Source organism: Accipiter gentilis, chromosome 1 (assembly GCF_929443795.1).
Source record: "Accipiter gentilis chromosome 1, bAccGen1.1, whole genome shotgun sequence".
Classification (NCBI taxonomy): Eukaryota; Metazoa; Chordata; class Aves; order Accipitriformes; family Accipitridae; genus Astur; species Astur gentilis.
The window spans coordinates 31,787,899-31,803,631 of NC_064880.1; the positions used below are offsets into that span (position 1 = coordinate 31,787,899).

General features: G+C 38.5%; 1 protein-coding gene across 7 annotated transcripts; it reads right to left on the minus strand.

The window, feature by feature from the left end:
* Nucleotides 1–385: 385 nt before the first annotated feature.
* PDK1 (pyruvate dehydrogenase kinase 1) lies at nucleotides 386–15,354 on the minus strand. Of its 7 annotated transcripts, none has more exons than XM_049812390.1 (13): nucleotides 15,093–15,167; nucleotides 14,427–14,508; nucleotides 13,027–13,135; nucleotides 11,632–11,773; nucleotides 10,095–10,166; nucleotides 9,260–9,444; nucleotides 8,872–8,961; nucleotides 8,496–8,573; nucleotides 6,363–6,439; nucleotides 5,555–5,653; nucleotides 4,488–4,598; nucleotides 3,210–3,323; nucleotides 386–3,084 (listed from the first exon to the last, which is right to left on the minus strand). In XM_049812390.1, exons 4-13 carry the CDS (start codon nucleotides 11,739–11,741, stop codon nucleotides 2,944–2,946), a joined length of 1,077 nt encoding a protein of 358 aa, XP_049668347.1. In that variant the 5' UTR covers nucleotides 11,742–11,773; nucleotides 13,027–13,135; nucleotides 14,427–14,508; nucleotides 15,093–15,167; the 3' UTR covers nucleotides 386–2,943. The 7 variants fall into 7 exon arrangements, 6 of the variants coding, with proteins under 6 accessions (XP_049668347.1, XP_049668327.1, XP_049668355.1 ...); XM_049812370.1 differs by having other exon boundaries at nucleotides 13,027–13,261; XR_007507487.1 differs by lacking the exons at nucleotides 13,027–13,135; nucleotides 14,427–14,508 and having other exon boundaries at nucleotides 386–1,988; nucleotides 2,855–3,084; nucleotides 15,097–15,354.
* Nucleotides 15,355–15,733: the final 379 nt, after the last annotated feature.

A 15,733-nucleotide genomic window follows, 5' to 3' on the forward strand; every position in this document is an offset into this window, starting at 1 on the left:
AGGATCACACACATAAACCCACCCTTTGATTAATTCAGTCAAGGAAGTTCTTTTCTCTGTTGTGCTTTCAGCTAGAACAGAGAATATTGATACAACCATGTATTACCTTTTTCCTTTAAGCCTACTGAACTGAATGTTGCACCCTGTGAAGAGTTTGTTTCTCAGGAAGGAGACTAGTGGAAATAATGATGTCAAAGGTTTGCCTGTGCGCAGAGCTGTTGTAGTTAAAGAGGCCCCAGCAGGGATGATAAACTCACTTGGCACCTGAGCATAAGAACATTGATTATCACAGACCACAGCATTTAACATCTGTCAGATGCTAAACAAGAAGGCTGGCTCCATGGAACTAGCTTAGTACCAAGCCACAAAATCACCCAACTGAAAGTTTGATTTTTAAAATAGTTTTAATGAAGAAATGTAGTGATTCTTTCAAAAAAATCAAGTTAACACAAACCAAGTTTAATTTTACAGTGCAAGACTGAGCTCATTTGCATACAAAACTATTAATCTCAGCATTCTGATAGCTGAGATAGTATACTAATTTTTTACAGTGATTCACTTCAACTTAACCAGTGTGCTAGCAATGACTTCAGTACAGTAATGAAAATATTAAACACAAAAATTATCTTCTGAACTTCTATTTAAATCAAAAGTAAGATTAAACTTGTAAGCATGGTTAAACATTGTAAACCAAAATACTACTCCATTTGTGTTTGCACCACAATCATTCAGGGTAGCAGGTGAGGAGATGGATACAAATATAATTACACAGCAAGTTGTTCTAATAATCAGAATTCAATTGGTAGCTAGCTGAGAGCATGAAAGAGGTTTTATTTCAGTAATACCATATGAAATATTATAATAGACTGTAGAGAACAGTGTTAGTTTTTCTTGTAGTTCTCAGATATTACTAAAATCAGTTAAGTTAGTTAAAAGAAGATTTAAAACTCAGCGTAAAAGCTACAATGTTCAGTTTCAGAGATGAGTTTTTAAAATCCCTTGCTGTAACTTTCAGCTTTAGTTTAGCAAAAGCCATAGCTGCAAGCATTCCCTCTAACTTTTGTACAGGCCCCATTTCACAATATGTGGAACTTCTCATATACATCGTCTTGCAGGGCTGAAGAAAACTGCTATAGATTCTCCTTACTTGTAGCTATGCAGATTGAAGGGTACGCCAGTCACCACCTCACATCCTTGTAAAGAAGACAAATAGGGACCTCTCAAAGTGCTCACAAGCTTGAGTGGAGCAGGTAACTGTACTGTTGTGGTGGCAATTAAACTAGAATAATCCTCCCTCAGAGCATCAGTTTAACTGCATATATAGCCCATTCTGTACATCACTCCTGTTAAACTGACCTACGTTAGCTTGACCAGGGTATAAAACCATTTTATTGTTTTGCACAACTAGGCTAGGGAGGTAGCAGGTGATAATCTTTAATCTGGCTCAGCTACAACTAGAATAGCATGACTTCAGTTTCTGATATACCAGCTATTCCCTTCGCTTGTGGTTTCTCACCTTCTGCTCTATGCAGAGCTAGTAAACTAGCAAAATTTAGGCTTGTTCTTTCTGAGTGGGATTATGCATGTCTGCTGCAGAACAAAAATCACAGAATTACATGCAATGAATTAACTGAGAAAAGGATTAGTTCTCAGTGTCTTTAACTGCATCACTCCTAAAATGTTCAGGAATGACAGGGATGGAGGTGCAACATAGATGTGTATGATTTGAACAAAGCTGGCATTAATAGGCATTAAAAGAAGTTGAATCCTTTATTAAAAGGACTTTGTACCTGAAATGTAATACTCATTCCCCTCTCTTATCTTCCCCAGTATGTTTTGACAGTTTGCCTTTGACTGATAAACACATTCTGCTTACCTTATTTATGTTATAGTGTGACTTCCAGTTACTACATAAACACTGCCAGAAGCACATCACAAATACAAAGGTATTTTCAAAAACTGTTAATTCCACTTTGTCTAAAATACTCCTGAGAAGGTAAAGGGCAAATTTTAAAAATATGTTTATTAAAATAGTTTCCATTTATAGCTGTGCAACCTGACACACCCGAATCCGAGATCTTACTAGGGCTAGAACATTGATAGTGCGTTTTGGTATTACCTACAGAAATATAAGCAAATGCAAGACAACATTATCTTTACTGTACACAGGCCAAAACTATTTGCTAATTCACAATGATCATGGCAAGAGAAGTTTTTCACATGTATTAAATATTCACATTACAACCAAAGAAATATGACTGATACCACATACCTGAGATACATTATACCAGTGGTAGCAGCTAGAACTGATTTTTTTTTTTTTTTTTTTCATCCCTACAGACCTAAGTGTGATTTCTACAGCTGCAAAGAACCTTGATGTAGGCAAGGTGTGTAGGCAACATATCTAACTTTGCAAAATTAAGCTTCAGCATGCTTAAGACAAAAGAATAGAAAGTGCCATACAGGTGCAAAGGTATAGCAGTGACCTCCTCAATATTTCTTACATGAGTTTTCCATTAATCTGTAATACTGGATAATAGAAAATGCTCTGGTGAGCTTTTTCAACATTTCTTCTAGTAAAATAATTTTGTAATTATATAATTAATACATTTCTCACCAGATATGATATAGATTGCATTGGTCCCTGTAAAACCTGAAATTACTGCTCCTTTGACTTAGCTACCTAAAGTAGTCATAAATAGAAACTGGAACAAATTAATTGGGGCCTCCTCACTTAACATGTAGATGTAGAGGTTTGGGGTTTTTCTTGGTTGGTTGTTTTTTTTGTTTAATTCCAGAAAAGAGTAATTACTTTAAACCTGCTGTTACTCCACTTAAAATTACTTTCACATACCAAATGTAGCTCAGCATCTTGGTGTAAATCAGGTCTTTTAAACTCCCTTTACAGACATGCCTACTTCGTATGAACTGTTGAGGAAAAAGCTATATACTGCGAAAAGTGGTCATGTCCTTTGGCTCACTGCTTGGCACGCACCAATCATCTGCTTCATGGTTTGCTTTATAATGTTTCCAGGCTGCTTTGTTATATACAGGGAGTCTTTCAATTGAATCTGTTGATAAGGCCTGTAAGTAGAGAAGACTGTAGCTGACGATTCTTTTTTAATCGAAGTTATAGTAACAGAACAAGGAGTTCTATTAGCAGTTAGGGTTGCTGACAGATTTAAAATGGTAAAGTGTTAACATCATACCTTTATGTAAATAACTGCATCTGTACCATAGCCTTCTAAGGAATACAGTTTCAGGTCTCCTTGGAAGTACTGTGCATACAGACGTGATATGGGTAAGCCATAACCAAATCCAGCCTGATCCAGGAGGAAAAAGTTTATTTTCATTAATTGTATCAACCAGTGGTGTTTTCTGTTTTAACTTAAGTAAATAGATGAACTAAGCATGATGTTTGACAGTAAGGGAAAGAGTTCAAATGTTGGCTTTTATGCCCCCCAGAACTATTATACACCCCAGACACAGAAGAATGCATGGATGACTGTGATTATGAGAAAACTGTTTTATTCCCTTCTTTGTCAGACAGGGCTGCTAGATGACACTCCTTCTATTACGGTAGCTTTTTGAAGAAGACATGACACCATTAGAGAAAACTGTACTGAGTCTGTCCTATGACTCATGGAGCTGCTAATCTTAAGAACGCTGAGTACTTAAGTCAGATACATTTCATCATCAGTACATATAAAAAAGGTCCAAGAAACAATGTCTATGAATTTGTAGCTTATACTAAAATTCTATCAAGCCCTGTCTGTAGTAGCAGGACATAGCCCTGAAGTGTTGGGGGTTTTATGTGCTAAATTTTAGAGGTGATCTCTCAATGAATATACACAACACTTCTCTGTAAAGATCTAGTGTTTAATGAGTTGCAGAGTCATCTAGATGCAGAGCACTATATACATTTAAAAAACACATTTTGAATGATCCAATGTGAGAGAATAAATTCAGGAAAGCTGTTCAGAGCTTCTTACTGAAAGCTAAGGCTTTATTTCTTGTGCATCTATTAAGTTCACATGAGACCAAAGTAGATTCTCCATGTGCCCTGTCGCATCTGCATACCTTCATCGTTGCTGGGGGATGGTACAACTGACTACACAGTACAAATGAAACTATGGGCTTGATCCAAAATCATTGCTGTAATTGTTCTTCTTTTCATTCAGTGGCCACAAGAATTCAGAGTCCTGTCCTTACAGCAGTACATGCAGCATAGCTAAGTGTTCTGCTTGAGATAGCCGATCTTTATATTTGGTAGAGAAAAAGAGAATCTTGAACAAGTTTAAATAATTTTTATTTTAGGGTTTTATGCAATTTTCCAGTTACTTTCAGAAAAATACTTGAATTAAGCTGTACCATTCAAACAGTGATACTCGTATCTATAAAATCAGTACTTCATAGCTTTGGCTAAATGGTTTCTTTTGTGACAATTAAACACATCCAAGATGACAATGTATAAAAGATTTGCATACCAAAGGTGTAGCTTGTGATGTCTCAACACGCGGACGTGGTGCTGTTGAATACATGTAGTTGAATAGTCTGTCAATTTTCCTCATAGGAACACCTCCACCACGATCACTCATCTGGAACAAGAAGGAACATGTAGCATTATGTCCCTGAATACATTTTTATAAAAGACAATCAAACAATGATCCAGAGAAAGTTCAGGTAAAACATAATATAAAGTTGTGCCTATTAAATTATGGAGTTTCTTAAATTCCCATCTCTTAGCTACAACAATGACCACAGAGAGATGAATCCTTCCCTTTCATCCTTTATCCAAACCATTTAAATAAAATACTACCATAAGAAGCATTCATAATCCCTTGGAAGCAAGGAAATTCTACTTAAATTATGTATTGCTTTTATTTTATCTTGTTCATAACTCAGTTTTGTCTGAAGTCAGTACTTAGACCTTTTAGAAAATGCCATGTTCTGTGTATTTTTATCTTTATTCCTCAGGAATACTGCCGGTTAAATACAATCTATTAAAATGTCTTTCTGAAGGAGTAAGTCAGAAGAGTTGTTTTACTACAGTTTAGTTAGATCTACGAAAAAGACAATGCTTGCAGTTGGTCTTTGAAATCCAACATGGATGTTGTACAGAAAAAGAAGAAATTACTCTGCAAACTGTACTTCAGAGAGGTTTGATTTGCATTGAATATACAATATTTATTTCCCTTTTTTCAGTTGTTTCACACCTGTATAGCTCTGTCATTGTCACATACAAAATGTGAGTGACTGATGCTGCAATTGTATAAAGATGCTACTTCATCTTTAGTCATGGTTGCTTATAAGCTGGGCAAGACATGAGCGTGACAAAAGCAAGTAATTCTACTGCAGAGCCTTCAGTGTGACTGTGCAACCTCTTCATGAATTTCCTACCGATGCAGTACGTGAAGTTCCATAATGGTCTTGTTACTTACTTACAACATCATATACAATCTGTTGTTAAAACCAGATTACCAGCTGAAGTTAGTAATACGCTGCCTGTGATGGGAAAAAAACCCTAATCAAAATAACCAAAAAAAGCGGGTACCTTCACAGTTAAATCCTCATTTCCCAGCGTGATGTGTACATGAATTGGAGGATAAATGCATCGATCAGCATTATGTTCCATGGTGGCTCTCATTGCATTCTGCAATTTTCAAGTACAACTTTAATCCTGTTCTTACCACTTTGTATGTTATCTTAAAACATCAACTTAGGAAAATTATTTTTATCATATATTTCAGAATCAAGACAAATGTATATGGTTTTAGAGTAGGGGGGTTTTAATATTTCTGGTTTATTCAGTATCAGTATTTATATAGTTTATTAGAATACACAGATTTCAAATATTTAATTTTTTTAGAACAAACATCTTAATATTTTAATGTATAGTTTTATTTGTAGATTTCTTTAGAATGCATAGTACATACAATATGACACAAAGATCAAGAAAAGTCTAGGACTGAACTGCTTGAGAAAGCTCTATAGGACCTGCTACACATTATACCAGATTTGAAGGTGTCCCAAAAATTTTATCTCTTACTCTCACTTGCTTTATTAATTAATGTCTTTATATATTTTAAGGTTTTTTTGACCAAGCTGTCTACTCAGAAGGTGTCAGATGTATTCAGTGGCTAGGCAAAGGAGATACATCTTCCAAAGCCGCTTAATTTTCTGTGCGGTTACTGTTTGTCTAAGTAGTACAATTTAGGTATCTTCCTGCAGTCAAACAGCAAGCGGTTTGTTTGCACTTGCAAAAACACTGCTATCTAGAATTAAGTTCAAAAAGTCAAACAAATAAAATCTCACTAAACAAAGAGGTATAAAAAAATTGTGTAATGGTTAAGTGCACAGACCTTGAAAAGTTCAAAAACCATGTGATAGAGATGTGATGGCACATACACCACTTGCATGGGCTGTCCTGGTGATTTAGCTGGAGAAAAGAGAGTCTAAATAATTAAATAGCAAACTAGGTATCTTTTATTCATCCCCGCAGTAATTCAAAATGTGTGTTTGTATTGTTGAGAGAATTTACAAGAGAAGGAAAATTTGAACAGAAATCTTACAAAAAGTTGCATGTTAATCAAAAGTCGTACTCAAGATTTTCAACTGTGCCTGCTGCTTTAGAATTTAATCTTAAAACCCACTGTGGCATCACTGATTAGGGCATATAATAATTGCTTTCTAATACCTATGAGGAAGTTATAAATATAGAGCCAGTCTATTCAGGTGGTGGGAGAACAAGAAACAGTGAGTGTAAGATGAAATAACAGAGCTTCAGGCTGCATATAGAGCAAAACTTTTTCACCATGACAGTTAAGGATTGAAACAGGTTGCCCAGAGATGTTACATAGTCGTCATCCATGGAGGATATGTAAGACCAAACTGAATAAAACCCTGAGCAACCTGGTCTGACCTTGTAGCTGTCCCTGCAGGTCAGGCTAGAAACCTCCTGAGGTCCCTGCCAACCTGAATTATCTTATGATCCTATAATGCACCAAACAGTAACTGCAGCACAGCCTATTCTTGGATTCGTTTAGATATTAGCTGATTTCTAGCAAGAAACAGTAACAAAAATTATACAGACAATTCTGTCTATAAAACTGGTATCATTTTCAAAGATTTTTAAAGAATAAATTCTAGAAAATACATCATGGCAACACGTTCGTTCTATGAAAGTTTAAGGAAAGCTTGCTCAGAAAATTCTGCTGGCTCTTAACGTTTTTTCAGTTCAACAAATAAATAATTTCTCACCAGACTGTGTTGGTGACCAGTGCTTTAAGAACATAAATGTTGAAGACTAGTGATGTCAAAAGATCTAGAACAAATTATGTACACAGCAAAAATAAAAGCGGGGGGAGGGGGGAGAATCACTCTTTGAAATATGTTGGGTTGCTATCCTCAAGGTAACTGCTTCCCTCCATGCCTCCCCCCCCAGATCCCATGCCTAAGGTTTAAATAATGGTCTCCACTCTCAGCTGTGGGCAAGGAACATGCATTTGCCCTGGATCAGGTTTAACTCACCTTCACAATTCATTGAGCAAATGGTCACTCCTTTTATAAAAACAACTATTTGTTCTGGCTTCTAGAGCACGTACACCATTAAATGACTCCCTCAGTACAGAGAATTAGCTAATGTGACTGATAGTTTCCTACAAATGTTTTTAGTATCATGTTCCAACGAGAGGTAAACTCTTTAACCTAGATACAGAATGACGGGTTTTGTACAGTAGGAAGAAAAGATCTAGAATGTGTAGTCAAGGCCACACTTTCTTTGCCTTTAGCTTCATAGGCCAAGTTACTGTGGTTGCACTTTGGCTTTCACAATTACTTGTAGAAGCAATGTTGATTGCTTGTTTTTGTAGGTCTGTCTGAACTTGGCATTTAGTATTTTGTAAACTACTCTAGTGAGTAGAGTCAGAAAGGCTTTTTAGCATTCAGCAGGACTACGAGGGCAACGGCTGACCTCTGAGTTCACAGCAACACAGCTGTGACTTGAAAAAACAGTTTACAGCCAATGGGTTCAAATAATTTCTACCACAACTTGAGTGTACTATATTTAATTACAACTACAAGAACATGACAGCTGAATAAGCAAGAGAAGTTAGAATTGAATGTTTAGTATAAATTTTAAGTGTCACAAGAAATGCAGAGGGCAAGATGCAATAGACAGTGTAGGGTGAAGACGTGCAAGAAAACTTAGGGAGGGAAGGAGGCTGCTAAAATCATTTATATCAACAGCTGTAGTGTCAAAAACTTTTCTACAGATTCCAGTTTTCTAATTAAAGGGAGGAAATAGGGAAAGCCTTCTGCCAGATTTAATAAAAACAAAAGAAAAAACACAAAAAAAGCCCCAAACTATTTATGACAGTATAGAAGAGAGAACGCATTAACTATATGAAAAGTGGAAGGAGAACATTTCACCGCCAGCTACTTTAGAAGAAGCCGTCACTGTGTTCAAGACAGTGCCTTGTCCCATATTCACTTACCATTCAACTCTTCAAGGATGAGTTCTGGAGAGCTCATGTAATACAAATCACAAAGTCTCTTGGCACTTTCATAGCCATCTATAATAAAAACACAGGAAGTTACATTTCCCCCTCCATTTTTTCCTTTTCCTCCTTTACAGTTTGCCAAAAAGAAAAACTAAAATTGAAAACACTGTACTGTCAAGGAGATTTTGTATTTTCTCACACAAACTGGGTTTACAGGGAAAAGTGACAAAACTGTATTACACTTTAAATGAAACTTCTCCTCCACGTAGGAAAGAACTAAACAGTATATGAATATCAAGATGTGTATTGGCTCTCAGTGTAGACGTTCATGTAAGTTTTCAGGATTCTTGTTCTTATCTGCTGAATTTACCTCTAATAACTTCAACAACACTGCAGCTAGGATCAATGCTTCCAATGTGTTTTGGATGAGCTGGATTAATTTTCCCACCGAACAGTAAAGCTGCCAAAAAAGAAAATACTATTTTATTCCAAATGTAATTTTATCATTTTAGTTTGTGTCTTCAGTTTTGCTAAACAGAAATTTATAGGCAATCTATAATTCCAATCTTCACCATACTTGAAAGCCTACTATTAATAAATATTTTAAGAAGTGTATTAAGAATGAGTTTATAAATAGCAAGGCAAACAGTGTACTCCTAAGAAGCATTTAAGTACATATTAAGCACTTAAAAATGAGAAGAAAATATGCTGACGATAGCACAGGTATCATTTCCCCTTCTTTCAACAACAGCACTTACAGTGTTGATTAAGGAGCATTCTAATTGAAATGCGACTCATGTAGAAACGGTCTAAAAAATACTGCACATTCTGTGAGGTCACTGGATCAATGCCAAAGCTTTCCTTGTACTCTATTACTCCTTGAGCCATCGTAGGAATTACATCATTGTGTCGATTCCGGATTTTTATCACAGTATCTGTAAAACTAAAATAAATACATTGTTAGTATTTCACTTTCAAGTGAATTTAATATTCTGGCAAACACAGTATCTGCCTACAAAAATGAAGACCATTATGTACAGAAATATCACAGGTCTGCCTATGACAATAGGAAGACAGGTCAGTCTTTACAGCATATTTCAAGCGACTACCATTGAAATAATCATTACTCAACCTTTATTGATTATTTATGAAATTATTAGTTATTATCTTGATTACTGCCAAGAAAAAGAGAAAATTCTGCAAACCATTTTCACGCAGATCATCCCATGCCTGTCAAATGGCAGCTATGGTCAGCCAATGATGACCAAACCTACTCTACAGGTGAAAAGTTCCACACATAGGTTCCAACATTACAAGTAAGGAACTGGTAAACATTTGGTCAAGTTTAATGTATTCATAGCTTCTTCAGTGTAACAAAAAAGTCCTGACCAGAATGATACAGCATAAAAGTGCTTTTTTTCATGTTTTAGTGTACCCTCCTTTTAGGGACAGGGGGTGACGTTACTACAATTCTTATGTAAAGATTGGAGATAGCTGAAATTCTTTCTAAGCTATCATGTTCTTGCCAGTCCTTCTACATAATATTAACCTAATATTAACATAATATTGACATATGTGACAGCAAATCCTTACCTATGAATAGCCCCTGAATCTTCTGAGCTTTTGTCCTTAAAGTCAAGGATCTCCTGAAGACTTTGGACATACCTTTAAAGGAAAGAAACATTACAAAGACCAATTCTAATATGCCTCCCCAGATCCCTTTGGTTAGCAATTTATGGTCTTCCAAGGTTGCTTGTTTCCAAATCATTGTATTTGATACATCCGATTGACCTATCCCCTGTGAATTTTGTTAGATACTTTTGAATCTATTCATGATGTTTTCTTCCAAAATTTCCAGAGCAATGAATTCCACAATTTAATCAGAATGCATAAAAGATCTTATTTGTGTTTTAAACCCAGTAGGTGATCACTTATTTGCAGCCCCAGTGAGTTCTGTTATTAGAAAATCTTCCCAGCTTGTTCATGATTTAAGTATTTCTGCCATCTCTTTCCTTAGATGTGTATTTTCCAAGCTAAGAATTCTATTTAGTTTCTCCTCACGTAGAAGTTGTTCCAACCCTCTGATTATCCCTCTTGGTCTTTTCTGTTCAGGATGGAGTGACTGAAACTGCATGCAATTCAGAGGAATAATGGGGTAACGCAGTGGTACAATTATATTCCTCCCCATTTGTTACTTAGTTCCTAACACTATTTGCCTTCTTGCCCATCAACTGACATATTCAGAAAAATATCCCCAGTGGCATCATAATTTCTTTTTCCATTGTAAGCAAGCAAGCATACAGGGAGAGGAGGTTCCTCTCTGTGCTCTGCTTTGCATTTGTCCAAGTTGGATTCATTTCCCATCTGATCAATGTCATTTAGTATAATGAGAATTTAAATATTCGTGTTTCATTGATAGCTCTTTTTATATCCAGTCATCTAATCAATCCCACTTATTCACTGGCAGATCTTCTGTTCTCTTAACTTTAAAAGCCTTTTCAGATACCCATGTGCCTTTAGCAGTTGCCAAGCAATCTCCTTGTTTTGCTCTCATCTTACAAAAGCTTATGTTTATGTGTAAGTTCCTTACTTGAAAGCAAATTTTACTTTTCCAATTATGTCTTTTTTATTTTAAGAGCCTCATATTCTTTCTGTTGTTTTACATATTTTGGCTTTGGGAGCTTCCTATTGCTCTTTCTTTGTATTTTCTACACCTTCTTTTACTCTCAATCTGCAATAACCTGTCTTTTAAATGGTTTCTACTAGCTTTTGCAAGCATTCTGTGCATTAGCCTTCTTCTGTTGGTTTCTTTAACCAGATTCCTCATTTTAGGTAAGTCCCCTATTAAACATTGTTCTAGTGGATTTTTGGTTTTACTGAGTTCTCATACATGACTATCTGCAATACTTAAAGATTTTGAATTCCCTGTGGGTTCTCTGATTACTCCTAAAGGTTTTTTTCCAAGTTTGTAAATTTAGTTTCTGATTTATGTTACATTGGGATATTTAGTCAAAATAAGCAATGTTCATGTACCGAGCACATGAAATGTTCTTTCTATGGAAGAGAATTCCTCCAACTTGTATATATGCAGAAAGTCATCTTTAAAGGTATGAAATGATGCTGTTCTTACCAGCTCTGCACCAGCTGAACTGAAGGTGTTCTTAGGAGGTTGTCTGGAAGCAGGCTTATTTCCTTCATTATATTTGCCAATCTCACAGGCAACTCTTGTCGCAGAAACATAAATGAAGTCTTTTCACAAGCATTTTCAGATCCTAAGACCAAAGTAAATATATGACAGCTTCAGAATAAAGTCAGTACTTAGAGTAGAGAACTACACAAACTCTTACTTTCTTGCATAAGAGGTCTGTGGTTTGGTTTTAAAGTTGACAGGCCAGTCTGGTAAGCCAATATTTCCTTCATGGCAGCGGCCCATTTATATTTCAAAATGTAAACTCAAATTGAAACCTACCAGCCCTGTTGCAGTAACAAGAATCTTCAATATATAAAGCGTAACTCATGCAATAGTTGTAGACCCATACCATTCAACTTTAAATATTGCTTCTATCCATGTAAATTGTTCCATTTTATTTGCAGCAAACATTGACTGTAACTAATACTCATCAAACAGTCAGAGAGGCAAATGAAACCAGCACAGGAAAGGATTTATAGGAATGATGCTTGAGAAAGTATCATAGTCCCATACACCCTGCTTGATCACTGATCTTACTGAATTACCATAACTCATACTGGAACACTTTCAGTAAAAAAATGCTGTAATAATTATCTCATTTTCAGCTAGATCTGTTGTAATTTGAATTCACTGTCTTACAGGAACAGAAGACAGATGAATGAATTCACATGAATACTGAGAGAGAAAGTAGGACAGCTACGGTGCTTAGTCACAAGAATAGTAGTTCTCCCATATATTTAAATTTTTTACATTTTTAAAAGCTAGAAGCTAAATTACTGCATCTGTTGATAACTAACCTGTCCTTTTATAAGGACAGGTGTCATCTATGTGGGTGGCAATTAAATGTGGTTATTAAGATCAAGACCTAAATTTACTCCCACAATGCTTGTTTTACTATGCAAGAAAGGAGGGTGTGGAGCGGGGAAGAGGCTAAGAAATGCTGTACTTTATTCTCAGCCACACTTTTTTCTAGATTTCAAGAGTGTCATGTAAACAGCATCTGGACTTACTAACCAGTTCATCTGCTGCAGTGAAGTACATACCTCAGGCTTGGTATTTCACAACAGGTAACTCCTACAAATTAACTCTCATGTTTCTGCTCAGTTCATTCCTTCCATTTGGCAAGGGAGAGTTGGGAAAGAAGATTAAAGGAAGGGACATGGAAAAAGAGGGAGCTGGGAGTGTCTTAAACAGGAAAAATCGTCACCAAATTGAAATGGAGTAGTTTAATGCATCCAGACTCAGATACATCATAAACTACACTGATGAGAGCATGTCAGTTAACTTAATAAAAAATTAATAGCTTACAAGGAATTCCTCCCCAGTGACACTTACCAGTATTATGCGTTGTCTACATATGACCTCTGCCCAGAAACCTTTCATTCTTCTCCCTAGTCAGATTGCACTTCAGGCATGACTGTTACTGGCCTTTCGCTTTTCTCAGCTAAAATTCCATGAACAAGTCAGACTGAAGTATTAGAATGTAAAGATAATCTTCAAATACCTCATATAGTCAGCAAATGACATTCCACAATTTACTTTTTTATCTGGAGGCCGTATCTTTGCAATCCTGGGTCAAATATGGGAGACAGCTTAGGGTAAACAAGATTTCAGTGAATGGGCAAATGACTTTGTTTCCCTGTGCAGCTATGGTCTATCTAGGCAAAGAATGGGTAAGACTCTTACAGAAAATACTGTGTGCTTATAACCCAAGATATGACATATGTATATGACCCAGACCTAAATTTGCGTATGGAATATTTAATTTGCTAGATCGAAACCTGGGGCAACTAGAAGCAGACTTTTTCTTTTTTAAAGTTAACATTACCAGATTTTATGATTTCCTCTTTGACTGCTCTCACTTTAGCGAAAGGACCCGAAAAAATCCTGAATGAAAACACCATCAGATTATAATGGCTTACAGAATATCTTACAGACAAATACTCGGTATTGCACTCTACTCTTTTTTTTTGCCTTTGTTATTAGTTTTTACTATCTTTACTATTAAACCCTTAAGTAAAACAGAGAAAGAAAAAATAATAAGTTTTCAAGCTTATCTTTACCTTCCTTATGTTCAGGTACTAACAGCAAAAAAGTAGCCTAACTTTTGACATGAGGAAATACTACTCCTTGAAAATAAACACTGATTTTAAGATAAGCATTATTTTATCGGTATTTTAGGAGTAAAATAACACAGGTCAAAGCAAACTCTGAATTGCGAGATTCTCTGCTTGAAAGTATGGTAGCAACAGGATATATGCTGGGGTTCCTGTACAAATCTGGAGTTTTAAACATTGGATACCTTTTATTGCAACGTATGAAATGCTGAATAGATGGATGAAGTGACAGTGGATAGTTAAGAGAAACTTTTCTTTGTAAGTCTTCCTACTTACACAAAGTATGGCATCTAGGATTAGTTCTCAGTTATGTTTTACCGAAAATGTAAAAAGCAATGTAACTATTACCTAGTTAAATGTTTATAAACAACATTTATGTAAACATTTATGCGCATGAGAGCACCCGGGGTACAATAACAGAATTTATTATAGTATGGCTCCATCCCCAGGCTTTGGAAAGGTTTCTCATGTAACTTAGAAGACCTTTCCCTACATAGTCTATGCTTTGAAGCAGAACAGAACAATTCCTGCGATCCCTTTCGTTTCCAAGTGGTCAGTCAAACCTGGGAGCATTATGAGTGGTTTTAGCGCAGAGTGTAAGACTGAGGATCCTGTTACCAATCTACTCATTTTCAAGGCTAGATTCCCAGTCCTCCAGAACGGCTCTTGGTGTTTGCGTCCTGCTCCTTCTCTCACACCTCTTCTAAAACAACATCATTTGGGTAAGGTGTTTTTGTAGGGCACACACACGTGACTGAGAAGTGACATGATTTCAGCTTCTCGGTGCCAGCTGAGGTTAAACCTTTCTTGTGTTTGGTGGACCTTATAAGGTGGCATGCTGCTAGCTTGCAAAAGGCTTGACAAATCTCACTTGGTCCTGAGTCACTGCTCCAACAGTACCAATTGTCGTAACTGCCCCCACCCTCTACCCAACCCTGCAGGTTTTGCAGAAAAAAACAAAGTACTTCTGCGATGCCAAAAACTGGACTGTTCAGCTGAGTTTCAACCTTGCCACAGTTCCAGTCTCCGGGGAAGCTCCCTTCTTCCGGAAGGAAGCAGAGCCTTTTTCTGCCAAAAAGGACACTACTAAGAAGGGATAAGCAACAGCTGGGCAACGCGGCAGCGCTAACGCGACGGCGGAGGGCGGAGGGCGGAGGGGGGGGGGGCAGGGCAGCTCATGGCCGCGCCGGAGCCGCCTCCCGCCTCCCCTCTCGCCCGCTCCCTCACAGGCACCTGCGGGCGGCGCGGCGGGGAGGCGGAGGCGGCGGGCAGCCCGGCGGTGACTCACCGAAGTCCAGGAACTGCTTCATGGAGAGCGGCGAGGGCGAGAAGCGCGAGTAGAAGTCCACCTGCTGAGGGATGCTGCCCGGGGAGGCGCTGCGCAGCAGGGCGCGCAGCAGCCTCATGGCGCAGCTCTCGTCCCCCCTCAGCTCGGCCCGGCCGCCATTTCCCGCCACGCCACCTCCCCCGGCCCCTGCCCAGGCCGCGGCCTCCTCCGCCGCGCGGCCGGGAGGAGGTGCCCGAAGAGGCGGGTGTCTCCTCCCGGCCCAGCCCCACGCAGTGGCGACGGGGCGGAGGAGAGGGCGGCACCGAGGGAGCGGGGCGAGAGGGGGGGCGCCCGCAGAAGCTCGGCCCCCGCCGGCAGGGTCGCAGCCGCTGAGGCGCCCCCGTGCCTCGGCCGTCCGCCGGGAGAAGGCGGCGTTCGCTTTCCGGAGCAGCCCGGCCTCGGACAGGTACGGCGGTGTTACTCACGGGGGCGGGTGCCGCCGCCTTCCTGGCGAAAGGCTGCGCGGCGCTCACCAGCCCCCGGGGCGGGAGGCCGTCAGGGGGCCGGAGGCAGCGGCCCCCCGGCGGAGGGGCGGTGGGTGTGAGGGTGCGGGCGGCGGTGGCGGCGACCGCGGGGGCCCTGCGGCGGGCGGCGGGTG

Coding starts and splice junctions, on each gene's coding strand:
- PDK1 (XM_049812347.1), bottom strand. CDS start 15,214: ATGAGGCTGCTGCGCGCCCTGCTGCGCAGCGCCTCCCCGGGCAGCATC. Junction 8,574..8,871: donor TGTTGTTGAAGTTATTAGAG/GTAAATTCAGCA, acceptor TTTTTATTATAG/ATGGCTATGAAAGTGCCAAG. Junction 5,654..6,362: donor TGGTTTTTGAACTTTTCAAG/GTCTGTGCACTT, acceptor TGAAAATTGCAG/AATGCAATGAGAGCCACCAT.